Source organism: Syngnathus acus, chromosome 22, assembly GCF_901709675.1.
Source record: "Syngnathus acus chromosome 22, fSynAcu1.2, whole genome shotgun sequence".
NCBI classification, from domain to species: Eukaryota; Metazoa; Chordata; class Actinopteri; order Syngnathiformes; family Syngnathidae; genus Syngnathus; species Syngnathus acus.
Genome location: NC_051106.1, coordinates 8,067,864 through 8,087,969, shown reverse-complemented (window position 1 = coordinate 8,087,969; position 20,106 = coordinate 8,067,864). Strand labels below are relative to the sequence as shown.

The 20,106-nt window shown below is 43.3% G+C and overlaps 6 protein-coding genes and 2 long non-coding RNA genes across 10 annotated transcripts; 1 reads left to right on the top strand and 7 right to left on the bottom strand.

Annotated features, from left to right (window-relative positions):
* Positions 1-485: 485 nt before the first annotated feature.
* On the bottom strand, positions 486-3,128 carry rdh12 (retinol dehydrogenase 12). 2 transcript variants are annotated; one of them, XM_037241364.1, is made up of 7 exons: positions 2,981-3,128; positions 2,177-2,295; positions 1,916-2,071; positions 1,749-1,853; positions 1,477-1,686; positions 1,154-1,343; positions 486-1,050 (listed from the first exon to the last, which is right to left on the bottom strand). In XM_037241364.1, exons 1-7 carry the CDS (start codon positions 3,052-3,054, stop codon positions 948-950), a joined length of 957 nt encoding a protein of 318 aa, XP_037097259.1. In that variant the 5' UTR covers positions 3,055-3,128; the 3' UTR covers positions 486-947. The 2 variants fall into 2 exon arrangements, with proteins under 2 accessions (XP_037097259.1, XP_037097260.1); XM_037241365.1 differs by having other exon boundaries at positions 2,177-2,292.
* A 487-nt stretch (positions 3,129-3,615) lies between these two features.
* Positions 3,616-5,770, bottom strand: LOC119116387. Its single transcript, XM_037241703.1, has 10 exons — positions 5,610-5,770; positions 5,258-5,403; positions 5,073-5,185; positions 4,832-4,988; positions 4,694-4,765; positions 4,521-4,613; positions 4,343-4,435; positions 4,109-4,206; positions 3,870-4,044; positions 3,616-3,762 (listed from the first exon to the last, which is right to left on the bottom strand). The coding sequence occupies exons 1-10, from the start codon at positions 5,668-5,670 to the stop codon at positions 3,616-3,618; spliced, it is 1,155 nt and encodes a 384-aa protein (XP_037097598.1). The 5' UTR covers positions 5,671-5,770.
* Positions 5,771-7,118: 1,348 nt separating this feature from the next.
* LOC119116219 lies at positions 7,119-7,732 on the bottom strand. The gene is made up of 2 exons (XR_005096242.1): positions 7,619-7,732; positions 7,119-7,511 (listed from the first exon to the last, which is right to left on the bottom strand). It is a non-coding gene; the product is annotated as an uncharacterized LOC119116219 (long non-coding RNA).
* An 819-nt stretch (positions 7,733-8,551) lies between these two features.
* LOC119116382 (asialoglycoprotein receptor 2-like) lies at positions 8,552-9,512 on the bottom strand. The gene is made up of 4 exons (XM_037241700.1): positions 9,366-9,512; positions 9,011-9,156; positions 8,826-8,938; positions 8,552-8,741 (listed from the first exon to the last, which is right to left on the bottom strand). The coding sequence occupies exons 1-4, from the start codon at positions 9,424-9,426 to the stop codon at positions 8,552-8,554; spliced, it is 510 nt and encodes a 169-aa protein (XP_037097595.1). The 5' UTR covers positions 9,427-9,512.
* Positions 9,513-10,426: 914 nt separating this feature from the next.
* On the top strand, positions 10,427-19,716 carry vti1b (vesicle transport through interaction with t-SNAREs 1B). 2 transcript variants are annotated; one of them, XM_037241403.1, is made up of 7 exons: positions 10,427-10,477; positions 17,524-17,706; positions 17,787-17,845; positions 18,097-18,276; positions 18,512-18,685; positions 18,888-18,949; positions 19,074-19,716. In XM_037241403.1, the coding sequence occupies exons 2-7, from the start codon at positions 17,610-17,612 to the stop codon at positions 19,165-19,167; spliced, it is 666 nt and encodes a 221-aa protein (XP_037097298.1). In that variant the 5' UTR covers positions 10,427-10,477; positions 17,524-17,609; the 3' UTR covers positions 19,168-19,716. The 2 variants fall into 2 exon arrangements, with proteins under 2 accessions (XP_037097298.1, XP_037097297.1); XM_037241402.1 differs by lacking the exon at positions 10,427-10,477 and having other exon boundaries at positions 17,491-17,706.
* On the bottom strand, positions 11,122-12,085 carry LOC119116381 (galectin-4-like). Its single transcript, XM_037241699.1, has 5 exons — positions 12,031-12,085; positions 11,853-11,945; positions 11,615-11,712; positions 11,376-11,550; positions 11,122-11,268 (listed from the first exon to the last, which is right to left on the bottom strand). Exons 1-5 carry the CDS (start codon positions 12,055-12,057, stop codon positions 11,122-11,124), a joined length of 540 nt encoding a protein of 179 aa, XP_037097594.1. The 5' UTR covers positions 12,058-12,085.
* Positions 12,093-12,378, bottom strand: LOC119116223. The gene is made up of 3 exons (XR_005096246.1): positions 12,342-12,378; positions 12,204-12,275; positions 12,093-12,123 (listed from the first exon to the last, which is right to left on the bottom strand). It is a non-coding gene; the product is annotated as an uncharacterized LOC119116223 (long non-coding RNA).
* LOC119116380 (asialoglycoprotein receptor 1-like) lies at positions 12,579-13,395 on the bottom strand. The gene is made up of 3 exons (XM_037241698.1): positions 13,133-13,395; positions 12,768-12,913; positions 12,579-12,695 (listed from the first exon to the last, which is right to left on the bottom strand). Exons 1-3 carry the CDS (start codon positions 13,191-13,193, stop codon positions 12,579-12,581), a joined length of 324 nt encoding a protein of 107 aa, XP_037097593.1. The 5' UTR covers positions 13,194-13,395.
* Positions 19,717-20,106: the final 390 nt, after the last annotated feature.

The window sequence follows — 20,106 nt, the reverse complement described above, 5'->3', positions numbered from 1 at the left end:
TTAACCTGGGACTACAACAGATTTGTTTTTAACTGGCTTTCTCGGACGAAGGAACGTGCTCGTTGTGAGCCTCCAAAGATTCCAGGCTTCCAACAGGTAATAACAAACACTAATGATTTAATTTGAAAGTCGTTTGGAAATACCACCTCGATTTTTTTGCTGTTTTTCATGGACGAAGCACGCAACTATAAGGTCTGGTGTTTAAATGTGAGTTGGAGATTTGAATATGTGTCAACCTCCAAAATTGTTTGCTGCAATATTGAAGTCGATCGTACTAATATTTGCAGCGAGCGTTTGGAAGTTGATTCAGGAGTGATGAACTTTGACGAATTATTGCGCTTGTGTGACGTAAAGCTAGAATAATTAAGCGTCCCGGTGAAATTGAAAATTTTCAATTTACTTCTATCTTTCGAAGAGGGTTGCGTGTGTCACGTGACCGCTGTACCTCCAGAGCAGTGTTACAATTTGAAAGAATGCAAAACCTGTTTAAAATAAGTGACCGGGGTTTAATGGTAAGGGTTTATTTACAGAAATGTAAACATTCAACTCTGCTCGTGAACGTTATATGTGTGGTTAAAAAGGCAAACGAACCTGACAGGTATATAAAAGCCACGCATGTAAACTATTGGCATCCTGGCGTCCAACACCTACTTTATATATTTCCGTAAAGTAACACTTAGCTTACTAATTGTTTGGGGAGGGAAAAGCCCTGCGAGATTTTGGCACTCACGTGAAGCAGTTTGATGCAAATACTATGCTTAAAAAAGTAAGAGAATATTGGCTGAAAGATGCTGGTCGTTGTACCCTGCTTGGACCGCTCACATTATGGCAAGATATCCAGCTGCCTTCTCTTCACATTATCACAAAAATGAGTTGTAGTTGTTGTTGTTTTTTTGCTTCAAAAATATTCCACTATATTAAAGAAAGGATGGATAAAAGTCTTCAATTTAGTCCCATTGGATGCCGAGGAGCTCGCAGCTGGCGTCCCACAGACGTCGGGCGGTCTCCTCACTTCTCCCCTGGGGAGCCACGAAGGCGGGGGTGCAGTCACTGCAACGGAAAAAAAAAAATCTAATTAAAATCAAATTCCCTAATTTGAGTACTTTTAATGTGCTGTGGAGGTTGGACATGGGCAGTGTGTATGTAGTTGTACCTGAAGTGTTTCCCCGAAATGGAGTGCAGCTCTTCGGCCACAGCGCAGTAGATGCTAGTCTGGGCGCCCTCGCGGGGTGTCTTCAGGAAGACCGACAAAAGGCTGAACATGATCATCATCAGGGTTGAGTGACGAGTCAGGTCCGAGTTCACCGTGCCGGGGTGGAGCGAGTTCACCGTCACGTTGCTGCCTAGAAGAATTGTCACGCAGGTCAACGTCACTTTTTTTTCCCCGAATGGTAAAAAGGAAGTCGTTATACTTAATGCTGCTTCAAGTGAGGTTCTTGCATGTTTCGGATTATTTGAGGGACGCGGGTAAAATACCTTTAAGACGTCTCGCCAGCTCTCGAGCAAAGAGCACGTTGGCCAGCTTGCTCTGGCAATACGCCAGCCCGCTGTTGTAGCTTCCTTGACTGTGCAAGTCGTGGAAACGGATCCAGCCGAAGTTGTGCGCCAGCGACGAAACCACCACAATGCGTGCCGGAGCGCTGCGTTTTAGCAGGCCCACCAACAGTGACGTCAACAGGAAGTGACCTTGAAATAGCAGGAAAGATTCAAGCAGGAAAATGCGGTGACGCTCACGGTCTGGATCTCACCTAAGTGATTGACGCCGATGTGCATCTCGAAGCCGTCGATAGTTTTCGTGTAGGGACACATCATCACCCCCGCGTTGTTGATGAGGACATGAAGTTGGGTGAAGTCTGAAGAATAGTGACAACATTTGATCAGAAAACAAACATCATTCCTGTTGACAGACTTTTACCTCGAAGGAATTGTTGCGCGAAGGATCGTATGGAGCTAGTGTCGGCCAAGTCCAGCTCCCGAACCTCCACCTGAGCTTCAGGCGAGGCAGCCCGGATGCTGGCTGCCGCCCTCTCGCCTTTTTCCACGTCCCGGCACGCCATCACCACCCGAGCTCCTGATGGGTCAAAATGATAGTCTGAACCAGGAAAGACATTTACTGCTTGTCGATCTCTGAATGAATTACTGGAAGAAAAAAAAATGCCCTCATTCAAAAAGTAACCTCGAGTGGCCAGGTCCAGGGCGGTCTCCTTCCCGATGCCGGTGTTGGCTCCAGTGATGAGGACAATCTTCCCGTCCAGACAGGCAGCTGACATGCACACACCTCCTGCCGCATATCTTCTGTGGAAAACACCCATATGGCAAATTCCGAAAATAAAACTATCCGGAAAAGAATAGTTATAAAATAAAAATCTGTAAAATAATTACATTAATTCTAATTACAAGGAGAAAATCAGGAACACAGTCAATTATTTTTCAAACAGAAGAAATAAAAAGATAAAATAGTTCTGCTGTAAAATTATTTTACCACATGTAAAATAAGCACAATTTAAAAAAATATCGTGCTAAAATACCCCCACAAAGGTACAAATATAATAAGTCTGTCGCGCTGATACAGTTTAAAAAAATGTAAATTAGAGGGGGAAAGGCAGGGTTTTTTTTCATAAAGGGAAAATATTTGGCTTAATAATTCGCGCGCACGGCGGAGACGTCATCAGCAGGTACGAGCACGCCACGAAGCGCGGTGTGCTCGTGACCAATGGCGCAGCTGGCCACGCGCATACAGATGATGTTCCCGCCCACGCGCAGCCTCCTGATTGGCCCAAACCGTACCAACACACACCCCCGTTATATTCGATCTCATTGATTCTCAATCGGGGATCAATATCGTGTGAAATCAGAGCAAATTAAACACAACGCATGAAAAGAAATTTGGATTTCTTTTGAAGGATCCCTCGCCATGCTAATGCTAATATATCTGTGCTGTCACACGGCTCCATGTCAGCGTCAAAAGATGGCTTCCTACCGTATGTGAGGCGCGAATAAAACCACCAGTAACGTCACCACGGCGAGGCCGGCGAGGAATAAGAAAAGCCACATCGTTCGAGCACGGAGGGATGCTGTCGTTGGCACTTGCTAGCACAACAGCTGATCTGTGTGTGTGCGGGAAGGGAGGGGGGTTTAAAAGGAGCGAATAGCATCATGGGATTTGTAGTTTTTACAGCTTACAGCTTTCGAACAGGAAAAAAATAGTGTGGGGGCTGAAGAAATCGTCAAATGAACTGTTTCGGACTTTTGAGGTTGCTATAGCAACCCTTAGCCCAGATGTAGTGCCTTTTTAGTCATGGACCATTAAACCTGGTGCAAAAATAAAGCATTTCATCAAATGAATGAACAACCATGCTCTTGTAAATGTTTTATTGGACTAAAATGGATAAACAAGTTTTGAAATTAGAATGAAGATATAAGTGGGGGAGGGGGGGGGGGGGGAGATCAACATCAATCAACAAACTCTCTAGCTGCATTGTTAAATGATTTTTTTGAAAAAGACATGTTGGAATAATGTAACAATGTTTCATATTCATATGTATGCTTAGAATGCTATGAATGCAAAATGATATCCAGACAGGAAATGCTGTTTCAGACATTGTGCTGATGTCATCACATCAGGGTGACGTCTGTCTGCATCGCAGCACGAAGCAGTCTCACACGCTTGATCTCGTCTAAGCCTGATCGGTACTTGTAGTCCAGGTGGACGCCGCCGTTGAGGGTCACGTGGAAGGAATTGGCATCACAGCGGATGTGGATCTGAACATTCAACAAAATGGGGAAGGGGGGAGCAAAATGGTGACTGAAAAATCAATCAAAAAAGCTGAGCAATTGATGTTGTCAGGGATGTGTGTGATTCTTGTCACCTCAAAAAACTGTTCGGGCACAAACGGGAAAGAGGTCAGCTGGCGCTCCTCCCTGCCCCATTTGCCAGACACCTTGCTGTTCCGCACAAACACTCTCTTATTTCCAAAATAGTCGAAGCGAATGTCCATGTGGAAAGCTTGGAGGTCACCATCACCCTCAAGGTTGATGAAACAGCTGCAACGTAAAGAACAAACATGTTGTGGCATCGGCCTTAATTGAGGGGCATGTGGCCTAGTACCGTTTTGCGTTCGGCCAGAATTTTCCTTTGACGATGATGATGTTGCCCATCTTGAGACCTCCAACCAGCTCCCCGAATAGAGATGCCTCGCCGAAATACTAACAATAAGAAATGCAATAGAATGAATACAAACGATTGAAAGTGCAATGGTGACTTAAGTCATATTACAATGATCTCAATGAGTTGAAATAAGTTAATACTGCTTGATAGCCGTAAAAGAAAATTAAGACATACGGATTTAGGTTTCAGAATCACTTTGCGGGAGCATCTGACTTCACCAGGTGAACATGGCAGTTTGGTCTCAGTCTTGCTGTCTTCCTCTGGTTTCTAATTTAGAAGAAAAAAAAAAGTTGGCAACATCACAAGGCCACGCTCCTCCTGGTCAGTGCCCGGATGGGAGGAGAACACTCACAGGCACCACCTTTCCCGCAATGGCCATCTGGGTGACGAGCTCCACTGCCAGCTGTTCACTGACATCCAACTCTTGATTTTCTTTTGGCACCATCTGAAAGCAACGCACAACGCGATTAGCTTCTCACGTCACTCCTGCTTTCCTAAAAGAATGCTACACACAACTGCACTTACCACTATCTGGTCGACGGGCTTCGCTGCCTGTTCTTCACTGATGTCCAAGACTTGATTTTCTTTTGGCGCCACCTGAGAGCAAGTCTTAAGGTGATTGGCTTAGCCTCACGGCTCCTTACCTAAAACAACGCTACACACAATGGACTCGAGGTTGGCCCGTTTGCAGATGTAGTTGGCTGTGCTGCTGTCGCAGTCGTAGTCGAACCAGCGACCCTCAAGGCGGGTCACCATGGCGGCACAGTGTGCACCTCGCTTCCCTCCGGCATAGTTGTTTGGCTGGTCTTCCCCCCAGTTCCTGTAACAAAAGCCTCATTTACAGAGATCTGCCAAATTTACCTAGCGACAACATTTCTGTCTTAAATTTGAGAATGCCACTCACGCCATCGATTCGGTGAAGAGACTTTCATCAGTCCAACTCCACACTCCCTCCGTGTGCTCGTCCGTCAGGCCCAGCCAAGCCTTGCCCTGTCTGAATGTTGTCCTCAGCCAGTCCTACAAGAAAATAGGCAACGGATGAATGGAGGGAGGGAGAGCACAGCTGAGCGAAAGGTTCGATCATGTGACCTTCTCGTCGGCATCCAAAATGCTCGTCAGCTTGCTGTCATGTGACAAACAGAAGGCATTTGCCTCCTTCCATGTCTTGGTGTCGCTGGAGAAGTAGTAACACTTGCCCCCGTGCTCCAGCCAGCCCGTTGGACACTCAGACTGCCCTGGAAAGGAAATAAAGCAAAACCATGACCTCTTAGTATGCAGTACCAATTTTGATTTGGATGTTTCTTTCAATATATAATTTTCCAGTATTTAGTTCCAAAAATCCAATTTCTAGTTTTGGTTTTCTATAAATAAATAATTAATAATAACTAAAATTAATGAATAAATACATTTAATTTAATCAAATGAAATAAAGAAATCTCACCACGGCTCAAAGGGAAACAAAGCAAAAGAAGAAAGAAGAATTCTTTGCGTTGATGGATCATCTTGAAGCTCCTCTGGCCAATGCTACGCGGAAGTTGACTTTTGGATCTAGTCAGCTCGGTGCGATGTTTGGAGGTGAGTTGCGCCCGTGCAGCTGCGACCACCAAGCCCCTACTTGCACCTCCTTTATGTTGCGCGCTACAAGCAATGACGTCGATAACGACACGCCCACGACAAAGGGCGTTCAGCGGCGCACACTTGTCACCGTGTGATAGTGGGAACGTAATTTCGATCTCTTTGGGTGTCTCGACACGTGACGAAATTGACGATAAAGCTAACTTTGACTTTGACTCTTTCTACAAAGGGTAAAAAAAACCTACATACGTTTTAACACCTACACGTTTTGTCCTAAATGCAATAAAAACAATATTGTTTTTTATTCGTCAAAAATGTCATGAATGCAAAACAAAACCCACGTAGTTTATTATTCGTTATAAAATGTCATAAATCGTATTTCAGTGTTTTTAGAAAACAAGAAAAAGATATTTTGTCTGTTTTTATGACCCAATTTGAAAATAGCAATCATTTATCAAAATTTGTGTGGAAGTCAATCTTTGCAGAACTTATGCCAAGTTTAACCGCTTCATTTGAATGGCTCGATGGATTTTATTGCATACCACTAGGGGGAAGCCGCGTATCAAAAGTCTTTCAGAGAATGGTGCCTGTGAGTTATGCAATCAATTACTACTTTTATCCTGTAAAATTCTCACTTTATGATATGATCAGCCATAAAAAAAAATTATGTTAAACGAGTCCCTAAACACGTCAGGAAAAAACTACAAGTGTACTCCATTACCCAGAAGACACCAATATTAGGTGTTCAAAATGCGCCTGCATATAAATTGTTCATGCGTTGATTTTGACTATAGATTGAAATAGACAATATATTTTTTATCTTTTATATTCTTAGTAACTATAATTTTATTCACAATATAATGTTGTCATATTTAAATAAGATTTCAAATCACTGTTTGATTTTTAGTCAGGAAGCCCCCACCCCCCACCCACCCCTGCTCTACCCCGAGGACCATCATGCGGAAATAGTTTGTCTTGCCCATATTTTGACCCAAATTTATTATTTATCTTATCGAATAAAACCACCAGTAACGTCACCACGGCGAGGCCGGCGAGGAATAAGAAAAGCCACATCGTTCGAGCACGGAGGGATGCTGTCGTTGGCGCCTGCTAGCACAACAGAAGGGGGGGGGGGGGGGTTAAAACGAGCGAATAGCATCATGGGATTTGTAGTTTTTACAGCTTACAGCTTTCGAACAGGAAAAAAGTAGTGTGGGGGTTGAAGAAATCGTCAAATAAAATGTTTCGGACTTTTGAGGTTGCTATAGCAACCCTTAGCCGAGATGTGCCTTTTTAGTCATGGACCATTAAACCTGGTGCAAAAACAAAGCATGTGCAAAAATAAAGCATTTCATCAAATGAATGAACAACCTGGCTCTTGTAAATGTTTTATTGGACTAAAATGGATAAACAAGTTTTGAAATTAGAATGAAGATATAAGTGGGGGGGGGATCAACATCAATCAACAAACTCTCTAGCTGCATTGTTAAATGATTTTTTTTGAAAAAGACACGTTGGAATAATGTAACAATGTTTCATATTCATATGTATGCTTAGAATGCTATGAATGCAAAATGATATCCAGACAGGAAATGCTGTTTCAGACATTGTGCTGATGTCATCACATCAGGGTGACGTCTGTCTGCGTCGCGTCCCTAAACAGACTCACACGCTTGATCTTGGCTAAGCCAAATCGGTACTTGTAGTCCAGGTAGACGCCGCCGTTGAGGGTCACGTGGAAGGAATTGGCATCACACCGGATACGGATCTGAACATTCAACAAAATGGGGAAGGGGGGAGCAAAATGGTGACTGAAAAATCAATCAAAAAAGCTGAGCAATTGATGTTGTCAGGGATGTGTGTGATTCTTGTCACCTCAAAAAACTGGTCGGGCACAAACGGGAAAGAGGTCAGCTGGCGCTCCTCCCTGCCCCATTTGCCAGACACCTTGCTGTTCCGCACAAACAGTCTCTTATGTCCAAAATAGTCGAAGCGAATGTCCATGTGGAAAGCTTGGAGGTCATCATCACCCTCAAGGTTGATGAAACAGCTGCAACGTAAAGAACAAACATGTTGTGGCATCGGCCTTAATTGAGGGGCATGTGGCCTAGTACCGTTTTGCGTTCGGCCAGAATTTTCCTTTGACGATGATGATGTTGCCCATCTTGAGACCTCCAACCAGCTCCCCGAATAGAGCTACCACGCCGAAATACTAACAATAAGAAATGCAATAGAATGAATACAAACGATTGAAAGTGCAATGGTGACTTAAGTCATATTACAATGATCTCAATGAGTTGAAATAGTCAAGTTAATACTGCTTGATAGCCGTAAAAGAAAATTAAGACATACGGATTTAGGTTTCATTATCACTTTGCGGGAGCATCTGACTTCACCAGGTGAACATGGCAGTTTGGTCTCAGTCTTGCTGTCTTCCTCTGGTTTCTAATTTAGAAGAAAATAAAAAGTTGGCAACATCACAAGGCCACGCTCCTCCTGGTCAGTGCCCGGATGGGAGGAGAACACTCACAGGCACCACCTTTCCCGCAATGGCCATCTGGGTGACGAGCTCCACTGCCAGCTGTTCACTGTCATCCAACTCTTGATTTTCTTTTGGCACCATCTGAAAGCAACGCACAACGCGATTAGCTTCTCACGTCACTCCTTCTTTCCTAAAAGAATGCTACACACAACTGCACTTACCACTATCTGGTCGACGGGCTTCGCTGCCTGTTCTTCACTGATGTCCAAGACTTGATTTTCTTTTGCCGCCACCTGAGAGCAAGTCTTAAGGTGATTGGCTTAGCCTCACGGCTCCTTACCTAAAACAACGCTACACACAATGGACTCGAGGTTGGCCCGTTTGCAGATGTAGTTGACTGTGCTGCTGTCGCAGTCGTAGTCGAACCAGCGACCCTCAAGGCGGGTCACCATGGCGGCACAGTGTGCACCTCGCTTCCCTCCGGCATAGTTGTTTGGCTGGTCTTCACCCCAGTTCCTGTAACAAAAGCCTCATTTACAGAGATCTGCCAAATCTACCTAGCGACAACATTTCTGTCTTAAATTTGAGAATGCCACTCACGCCATCGATTCGGTGAAGAGACTTTCATCAGTCCAACTCCACACTCCCTCCGTGTGCTCGTCCGTCAGGCCCAGCCAAGCCTTGCCCTGTCTGAATGTTGTCCTCAGCCAGTCCTACAAGAAAATAGGCAACGGATGAATGGAGGGAGGGAGAGCACAGCTGAGCGAAAGGTTCGATCATGTGACCTTCTCGTCGGCATCCAAAATGCTCGTCAGCTTGCTGTCATGTGACAAACAGAAGGCATTTGCCTCCTTCCATGTCTTGGTGTCGCTGGAGAAGTAGTAACACTTGCCCCCGTGCTCCAGCCAGCCCGTTGGACACTCAGACTGCCCTGGAAAGGAAATAAAGCAAAACCATGACCTCTTAGTATGGAGTACCAATTTTGATTTGGATGTTTCTTTCAATATATAATTTTCCAGTATTTAGTTCCAAAAATCCAATTTCTAGTTTTGGTTTTCTATAAATAAATAATTAATAATAATAACTAAAATTAATGAATAAATACATTTAATTTAATAAAATGAAATAAATAAATCTCACCACGGCTCAAAGGGAAACAAAGCAAAAGAAGAAAGAAGAATTCTTTGCGTTGATGGATCATCTTGAAGCTCCTCTGGCCAATGCTACGCGGAAGTTGACTTTTGGATCTAGTCAGCTCGGTGCGATGTTTGGAGGTGAGTTGCGCCCGTGCAGCTGCGACCACCAAGCCCCTACCTGCACCTCCTTTAGGTTGCGCGCTACAAGCAATGACGTCGATAACGACACGCCCACGACAAAGGGCGTTCAGGGGCGCACACTTGTCACCGTGTGATAGTGGGAACGTAATTTCGATCTCTTTGGGTGTCTCGACACGTGACGAAATTGACGATAAAGCTGACTTTGACTTTGACTCTTTCTATCAAAGGGTAAAAAAAACCTACATACGTTAACACCTACACGTTTTGTCCTAAATGCAATAAAAACAATATTGTTTTTTATTCGTCAAAAATGTCATGAATGCAAAACAAAACCCACGTAGTTTATTATTCGTTATAAAATGTCATAAATCGTATTTCAGTGTTTTTAGAAAACAAGAAAAAGATATTTTGTCTGTTTTTATGACCCAATTTGAAAATAGCAATCATTTATCAAAATTTGTGTGGAAGTCAATCTTTGCAGAACTTATGCCAAGTTTAACCGCTGCATTTGAATGGCTCGATGGATTTTATTGCATACCACTAGGGGGAAGCCGCGTATCAAAGGTCTTTCAGAGAATGGTGCCTGTGACTTATGCAATCAATTACTACTTTTATCCTGTAAAATTCTCACTTTATGATATGATCAGCCATAAAAAAAATTGTTATGTTAAACGAGTCCCTAAACACGTCAGGAAAAAACTACAAGTGTACTCCATTACCCAGAAGACACCATTATTAGGTGTTCAAAATGCGCCTGCATATAAATTGTTCATGCGTTGATTTTGACTATAGATTGAAATAGACAATATATTTTTTATCTTTTATATTCTTAGTAACTATAATTTTATTCACAATATAATGTTGTCATATTTAAATAGGATTTCAAATCACTATGTTTGATTTTTAGTCAGGAAGCCCCCCCCCCCCCTGCTCTACCCCGAGGACCATCATGCGGAAATAGTTTGTCTTGCCCACATTTTGACCCAAATTTATTATTATTTATCTTATCGAATAAAACCACCAGTAACGTCACCACGGCGAGGCCGGCGAGGAATAAGAAAAGCCACATCGTTCGAGCACGGAGGGATGCTGTCGTTGGCGCTTGCTAGCACAACAGAAAGGAGGGGGGGGTGGGGGTTTAAAACGAGCGAATAGCATCATGGGATTTGTAGTTTTTACAGCTTACAGCTTTCGAACAGGAAAAAAGTAGTGTGGGGGCTGAAGAAATCGTCAAATAAAATGTTTCGGACTTTTGAGGTTGCTATAGCAACCCTTAGCCGAGATGTGCCTTTTTAGTCATGGACCATTAAACCTGGTGCAAAAACAAAGCATGTGCAAAAATAAAGGATTTCATCAAATGAATGAACAACCTGGCTCTTGTAAATGTTTTATTGGACTAAAATGGATAAACAAGTTTTGAAATTAGAATGAAGATATAAGTGGGGGGGGGATCAACATCAATCAACAAACTCTCTACTTGCATTGTTAAATGATTTTTTTGAAAAAGACATGTTGGAATAATGTAACAATGTTTCATATTCATATGTATGCTTAGAATGCTATGAATGCAAAATGATATCCAGACAGGAAATGCTGTTTCAGACATTGTGCTGATGTCATCACATCAGGGTGACGTCTGTCTGCATCGCGGCACGAAGCAGTCTCACACGCTTGATCTCGTCTAAGCCTGATCGGTACTTGTAGTCCAGGTGGACGGCGCCGTTGAGGATCACGTGGAAGGAATTGGCATCACAGCGGATGTGGATCTGAACATTCAACAAAATGGGGAAGGGGGGAGCAAAATGGTGACTGAAAAATCAATCAAAAAAGCTGAGCAATTGATGTTGTCAGGGATGTGTGTGATTCTTGTCACCTCAAAAAACTGTTCGGGCACAAACGGGAAAGAGGTCAGCTGGCGCTCCTCCCTGCCCCATTTGCCAGACACCTTGCTGTTTCGCACAAACACTCTCTTATTTCCAAAATAGTCTAAGCGAATGTCCATGTGGAAAGCTTGGAGGTCACCATCACCCTCAAGGTTGATGAAACAGCTGCAACGTAAAGAACAAACATGTTGTGGCATCGGCCTTAATTGAGGGGCATGTGGCCTAGTACCGTTTTGCGTTCGGCCAGAATTTTCCTTTGACGATGATGATGTTGCCCATCTTGAGACCTCCAACCAGCTCCCCGATTAGAGATGCCTCGCCGAAATACTAACAATAAGAAATGCAATAGAATGAATAGAAACGATTGAAAGTGCAATGGTGAGTCATATTACAATGATCTCAATGAGTTGAAATAGTCAAGTTAATACTGCTTGATAGCATTTGCCGTCAAAGAAAATTAGACATACAGATTTAGGTTTCAGAATCACTTTGCGGGAGCATCTGACTTCACCAGGTGAACATGGCAGTTTGGTCTCAGTCTTGCTGTCTTCCTCTGGTTTCTAATTTAGAAGAAAATAAAAAGTTGGCAACATCACAAGGCCACGCTCCTCCTGGTCAGTGCCCGGATGGGAGGAGAACACTCACAGGCACCACCTTTCCCGCAATGGCCATCTGGGTGACGAGCTCCACTGCCAGCTGTTCACTGTCATCCAACTCTTGATTTTCTTTTGGCACCATCTGAAAGCAACGCACAACGCGATTAGCTTCTCACGTCACTCCTGCTTTCCTAAAAGAATGCTACACACAACTGCACTTACCACTATCTGGTCGACGGGCTTCGCTGCCTGTTCTTCACTGATGTCCAAGACTTGATTTTCTTTTGGCGCCACCTGAGAGCAAGTCTTAAGGTGATTGGCTTAGCCTCACGGCTCCTTACCTAAAACAACGCTACACACAATGGACTCGAGGTTGGCCCGTTTGCAGATGTAGTTGACTGTGCTGCTGTCGCAGTCGTAGTCGAACCAGCGACCCTCAAGGCGGGTCACCATGGCGGCACAGTGTGCACCTCGCTTCCCTCCGGCATAGTTGTTTGGCTGGTCTTCACCCCAGTTCCTGTAACAAAAGCCTCATTTACAGAGATCTGCCAAATTTACCTAGCGACAACATTTCTGTCTTAAATTTGAGAATGCCACTCACGCCATCGATTCGATGAAGAGACTTTCATCAGTCCAACTCCACACTCCCTCCGTGTGCTCGTCCGTCAGGCCCAGCCAAGCCTTGCCCTGTCTGAATGTTGTCCTCAGCCAGTCCTACAAGAAAATAGGCAACGGATGAATGGAGGGAGGGAGAGCACAGCTGAGCGAAAGGTTCGATCATGTGACCTTCTCGTCGGCATCCAAAATGCTCGTCAGCTTGCTGTCATGTGACAAACAGAAGGCATTTGCCTCCTTCCATGTCTTGGTGTCGCTGGAGAAGTAGTAACACTTGCCCCTGTGCTCCAGCCAGCCCGTTGGACACTCAGACTGCCCTGGAAAGGAAATAAAGCAAAACCATGACCTCTTAGTATGGAGTACCAATCTTGATTTGGATGTTTCTTTCAATATATAATTTTCCAGTATTTAGTTCTAAAAATCCAATTTCTACTTTTGGTTTTCTATAAAGAAATAAATAATAATAATTAATAATAATAACTAAAATTAATGAATAAATACATTTAATTTAATCAAATGAAATAAATAAATCTCACCACGGCTCAAAGGGAAACAAAGCAAAAGAAGAAAGAAGAATTCTTTGCGTTGATGGATCATCTTGAAGCTCCTCTGGCCAATGCTACGCGGAAGTTGACTTTTGGATCTAGTCAGCTCGGTGCGATGTTTGGAGGTGAGTTGCGCCCGTGCAGCTGCGATGACCAAGCCCCTACTTGCACCTCCTTTATGTTGCGCGCTACAAGCAATGACGTCGATAACGACACGCCCACGACAAAGGGCGTTCAGCGGCGTACACTTTTGTCACCGTGTGATAGTGGGAACGTAATTTCGATTTCTTTGTGTGTCTCGACACGTGAAGAAATTGACGATAAAGCAGACTTTGACTTTGACTCTTTCTATCAAAGGGTAAAAAAACATGCATACGTTTTAACACCTACACGTTTTGTCCTAAATGCAATAAAACCAATATTGTTTTTTATTCGTCAAAAATGTCATGAATGCAAAAAAAACCCACGTAGTTTATTATTCGTTATAAAATGTCATAAGTCGTATTTCAGTGTTTTTAGAAAACAAGAAAAAGATATTTTGTCTGTTTTTATGACCCAATTTGAGTTATTTTTATGTCAAAAAGTCAAAGTCTGCTTTATTGTCAATTTCTTCACATGCCAAGACACACAAAGAAATCGAAATAACGTTCCCACTATCCCACGGTGACAAGACATAGTACACAATATACATACAAGTAAACAACACAAAAAAATAAAAACAAGAAGGCACAAACAATGAATAAATAAGAGTGATGAATAAATAATAAATAAACAAATAACACAATAAATAAGAGGAGCAAAAATGGAGCAAGTGTGCATACAGCAGACAGTCAGAATATAGCGCAAAAGTACAGGACGCTACGCAGAAGGGACCCAACACTCTTTTTAAATAATAAAAAAAGATATAATGTTATCTATCTATCTGAACTCTCTCCCCCCCTTCTGCGTATTTATTCATTGTTTGTGCCTTCTTGTTGTAATTTTTTTGTGTTGTTTACTTGTTTGTATATTGTGTACTATGTCTTGTCACCGTGGGATAGTGGGAACGTTATTTCGATTTCTTTGTGTGTCTTGGCATGTGTCCTGTACTTTTGCGCTATATTCTGACTGTCTGCTGTATGCACACTTGCTCCATTTTTGCTCCTCTTATTTATTGTGTTATTTGTTTATTTATTATTTATTCATCACTCTTATTTATTCATTGTTTGTGCCTTCTTGTTGTAATTGTTTTGTGTTGTTTACTTGTTTGTATATTGTGTACTATGTCTTGTCACCGTGGGATAGTGGGAACGTTATTTCGATTTCTTTGTGTGTCTTGGCATGTGAAGAAATTAACAATAAAGCAGACTTAGACTTAGACTATTTAAAATATTTATTATTGTTTACATGCAATCTAGGTGTTTGGCCACACATTCCATCACAGACACGTAACTAAATGAAATGCACATGGAAATTTGGACCAATGGTGTCTATGGTCTTGCAGTGAGAAGAAAAAAAAAAAAGCTATTAAATGAAATATAACTGGTGCTTTTTGATATACCAGACCTGACCCCTGATTTACAAGCCATCATTTGGTTGATGTGTGGCAGTGAACTCAAGTCAGCTCTACCAGCAGCCATTTTGCTGAGGAAAATACAGTTTCCTTATCATCATCATCGGTTTAAAGTTCGCTTTCCAGGCGCCGCTGGGTTGGACTGGATTCTCAATATGGCTTTCTTCCACCGGGGACGGTCCATGGCCATCTCGTGGTTGAGAGTCCTATACTGAGAACATTTTTGGAGCAAAACTTTTTACAGCCGGATGCCCTTCCTGACACCAACCCAAGGGGCAATGCATTTTCTGTAGGGGTTGACTCCCTTAGCCCATTCCTCTCCCGAGGAGCCCACTGGGCAGTGGTACTATTTAACCCATAGTTGGGGGCTGGTTCGTGGGCACCATGGCGTGTCCACACACCGGTGGGCCTGCGTGCCGCACGTCTAGGGGCCTGCCGCACGTCTAGGGGCTTGTCGTTAACAGAAAAGACCAAACATTGTCGACGTGTTAACCGTAGGCATTGATAATTGTAGTTTTACAAGCACCAGATATTTGAAAACAAATGAGGAAGCAACATGTCAACAAAAGCTAGGTTTTAGCCACCCTTGGTTACCATGAGTACAAAAAGTACATGTGCTGAAGCACACGTTTGAGATGGCGGAGCATCATCAAGGTCACATATCTCAAACTGCTACAGCAAGTATCGAGAAGTCCAAACATTTTATCACATCACAATAACAAGCTTATTTCTAAAGGAAGTTTTGCCTCCTTTCCGGTGGAAAAACATTGTTGCAAAAGGTGTAAAGATACATTTAATGATGAGGCATGCATGGTAAAGCAGTGATAATGTGCGAAATAATAGCCAATGACAAATAGCTACTCTGTTTTCTCTGACTCATACACTTGCACCAGGGACAAAGTGCTCCTTCATTTGCTACATTTCAGGAAGATTGACACAAATGATTAATTAAGAAACAATTCCCAGCAGTGTGTGCGGACATGTCAAAGTCAAAGTCTGCTTTATTGTCAATCTCTTCACATGCCAAGACACACAAAGAAATCGAAATTACGTTTCCACTATCCCACGGTGACAAGACATAGTACACGATATACATACAAGTAAACAACACAAAATAAAAACAAATGAATAATAAGAGTGATGAATAAATAATAAATAAACAAATAACACAATAAATAAGAGGAGCAAAACGGAGCAAGTGTGCATACAGCAGACAGTCAGAATATAGCGCAAAAGCACAGGACGCTACGCAGAAGGGGGGAGAGAGTTCAGGATCCTAACAGCCTGGAGTATGAAGCTGTTGGTGAGTCTGGAGGTGCGGGAGCGCAGGCTCCTGTACCTCTTCCCAGAGGGCAGAAGATCGAACAAAGAGTGAGCGGGGTCATCACTCACAATCGTGGTCGCCTTGCGGGTGAGATGGGAGGTGTAAATGTCCTTCAAGGAGGGGAGTGAAGCACCAATAATCTTACCAGCCGTGTTCACTATGCGCTGTAGGGCCTTCATGTTGTAGTCAGTGCAGCTACCACCCCAAACAGCGATACAGCTGGAGAGGACGCTCTCAATGGTGCCGCGGTAAAAAGTAGTCATGACGGCCGGAGGAGCACTCGCTCGCCTGAGTTTCCGCAGGAAGTACAGGCGGCGCTGGGCCTTCTTCGCCAGTGATGGACCAGGAGAGATCCTCACTGATGTGCACCCCCAGGAACCTGGTGCTGCTCACTCTCTCCACCACAGCACCGTCGATGGTCAGCGGCAGGTGTTGGGCGTGACCCTTCCGGAAGTCAACAACAACCTCCTTGGTCTTGTTGACGTTCAGCAGGAGGTTGTTGTCCCTGCACCACGTGGTCAGAAGGTCAACCTCCAACCTGTATTGAGTCTCGTCACCCTTGGTGATGAGACCCACCAGAGTCGTGTCGTCAGCAAATTTCACTATGCGGTTGTTGCTGTCGGTTGCAGCGCAGTCATGCGTCAGCAGGGTGAAGATGCTGGCGGAGATTTTGTCGCCAACACGTACCACCTGAGGCCTCCGACAGAGGAAGTCTAGTAGCCAGTTGCAGAGGTAGGTACTGAGGCCCAGCTTGGCGAGTTTGCAGATGAGTCGGTGTGTTAGCATGCATGACTGTATGTCCAAAAAGAGCGGCCTTCCTCATCTTGTCAACAGAGCCTTTGGAATCAATCCAAATTTGATTTTGATACAATTGAAAATGCAAGCTAGTTTCATTTTACTGGAAAAACAAAATATGTGGAGAATTGATGAGTAAAACATCAGAAATCCTGTCATCGTTTGATGTCAGAAAATAGAAATCATTTATCAAAATGTATGTGGAAGTCAATCTTTGCAGAACTTATGCCAAGTTTAACCGCTGCATTTGAATGGCTCGATGGATTTTATTGCATACCACTAGGGGGAAGCCGCGTATCAAAAGTCTTTCAGAGAATGGTGCCTATGAGTTATGCAATCAATTACTACTTTTATCATGTAAAATTCTCACTTTATGATATGATCAGCCTTAAAAATTTGTTATGTTAAACGAGTCCCTAAACACGTAAGGAAAAAAAACTACAAGTGTACTCCATTACCCAGAAGATACCAATATTAGGTGTTCAAAATGTGCCTGCATATAAATTGTTCATGCGTTGATTTTGACTATAGATTGAAATAGACAATATTTTTTTTATCTTTTATATTCTTAGTAACTATAATTTTATTCAGAATATAATGTCATATTTAAATAGGATTTCAAATCACTTTGTTGGATTTTTAGTCAGGAAGCCCCCCCCACCCCTGCTCTACCCCGAGGACCGTCATGCGGAAATAGTTTGTCTTGCCCACATCTTGACCCAAATTTCTTATTTTTCTCCTTGGAATCCTTAATTACCCACCAAAATAAAATAAAATTGAGTTTGAGGTCAATTACGATGTCGTCGGAAGAATTTGAGAAGTTGCACGAAATCTATAGGTCCCTGTACGAGGAGCTAAAGCTAATGCCAGAGAGGCTGCTGAGGAGTCATGGAGGTACAAAACAAATATCAAATTCTAGAATTCTCTTGCACAGCAACGCATTTGACACCTTTTGTGTTTTTGTTCACCCGCAGAGGAGAAAAAGAGCTTATTGAGGGCCTTTGACGAAAGAAATTTGGAGGCGGAGGAAATTGTGAGCTACCCTGATTGTTTTGGGAATGTTAGCTAGCAAACCGTCGTGTTTGCTTCACGTGACCTGCAGAATCCAGATAGATACAGAAAAAGAGCTGCAAGATTCAATTCTTAAAGAGGCAGTATGTTGGAAATTGCACTGTGGAGAATAGAAAGACAATGTGAATGTTATCTAGGGGTGTCCCTTGTAGAGCCTATATCTTTCTAGCATGCAAAAAAATAATGCATCATTGTGTGCTCGTTTCAACCCAGCTGCAGGGGATGGAAGAGGAGCTGCGTGATGCTCCGCCATCCTACCGGAATCCCATGAGAACCAAGCTGCGTCTTTACCAACGAGACCTCGCCAAGCTGCAGCGGGACGCCAAGAACTCGGCCCCGCTGCTGTCGGACGGGAGTCAAGGCAGCATCTATTCATCGCAAAACCAACAAAGCGTGAGTGTGGCAAGAATGTGGACATACTCGATTGGCATTATTTTCTTGAAGGACCCTCACAACACTTGTGATCAACAGTAGGCCAGGGTTGTTGTTTCTTTGAGATGGCTGTGCACGCACACTTTAATAGGGACGGAGTTACGGGGTGGACCGGGAAGGCCACGGCCACCTCTTGTAATGGCACGACAGGGTGGCTCATGTCTTCTAACTAGTAGTTTCTCCCCCCTTTGTCCAGACACGAGTGCAGTCGCAGCGAGCCCTGCTCCTGCAAGGCACCGAGTCGCTGAACAACACAAGCCAGAGCATCGAGCGCAGTCAACGCCTGGCCATCGAGACTGAGAACATCGGCACCGACATCATCGAGGAACTCGGCGGGCAGCGGGAGCAGCTGGATCGGACCAAGGACAGAGTGAGTGTTTTGAAAGTGGCCAACTGCAATGTGATGCTTGTAGTAAATTCTGCAAGCAATGCCACTTAATGAACAAATACTTCCAAAAGCATGTCATGCACATATGCAGAGCTGCACTATTTGTTTACAGATTAGATGTCAAGGGAGCACGAGGTAGTTGCACTTCCTATCCCTCACCCAGTTTGTTTGTTTTTGTTTGTAGCTGGTAAATACGGGGGAGAACCTCAGTCGCACTCGGAAAATCCTTCGTTCCATGTCACGACGGTAAGTGTGAGCCCGGATTTGATGCGATCTAACCGTGGAACCTCCCAAGTCGAAAGCCATTCCTTTTCTGCGTGTTTTAGTAACACAAATCATTGGCTGACGTACTTTGCTGATCTTCCGCCAGGCTCATGACAAACAAGCTGCTTCTCGCCGTCATCATTCTCATGGAACTGGCCATTCTAGGCGCTGTGGTTTACCTCAAGTTCTTTCGCCGATGAAGATTGAGGATGGGAAGGTAGTGGAATTCTCTCTGAACCCGCTTTCGCGTCCATAAGGTCCAACGTGTCACTGAAGGTTCACTTGAGATGAACGTTCCTCATCACATGAGCCACAGAATTTAATGTGCACTATTTGATCGGACTGTTAATCCAGAGAAATCCCTCTGGAAGGGAGTTTTGGACATCTGCGCACACCGGTGTGACAACATGGCGACCTGGTGTGGTAAATTGAGGTACTGCACTTCATTTAGCAATATAAGACCACATTGCACACTTTCTGTCTTGCTTTTAACTTGATATTGCTCAGGGTACTTATTATTACACTCTGATCAATATAGACAAAAAAGTTGCTTTATTCGAAGCCATCTACATTTCCTTTTGTTTATACTCTAAACTGTTTGCCAGTCGTTATCACTGTGATTAGTTAACACGTATATTGTTGTAAGCCTTCTTGATTGATGGCAACTTTTGACTTGAAATGATTTAATCCATTGGTCAGATGATTGTGAATGATTGTTTTACAAAATGAACAATGATGGCCAAGTACCTGCTTCCTCTTTTGTTGACTCATATTTGAGTTTTTTTTTTTTTTTTTTTTTAAGTGGTGGTTCTAAGGTGGAATTTAACGTAACTCCTAAAAAAAATAAATGAACTATTTAAAGTAATAACTTACCTTTTAATTTAATCTTTCATAATCTTTGGACTTTGCACACCCAAAAAATGGCAACCGGACAAATTATACTTAAATGGAAGACCAGAAAATAAACTCTTTAATACAAGAACATAAACACTGTTAGTTTAGTGGTTTGAGTGGTGGAAGAAAAAAAAAAAAAATTGCAGCATGCATGTAGTATGCTACGTTTGCTCCTTTACCCATTCCGCCACATCACGTCGCCGTCAATCGATATTTACTACGTCAAATTAGTGGTTTCATTGGTG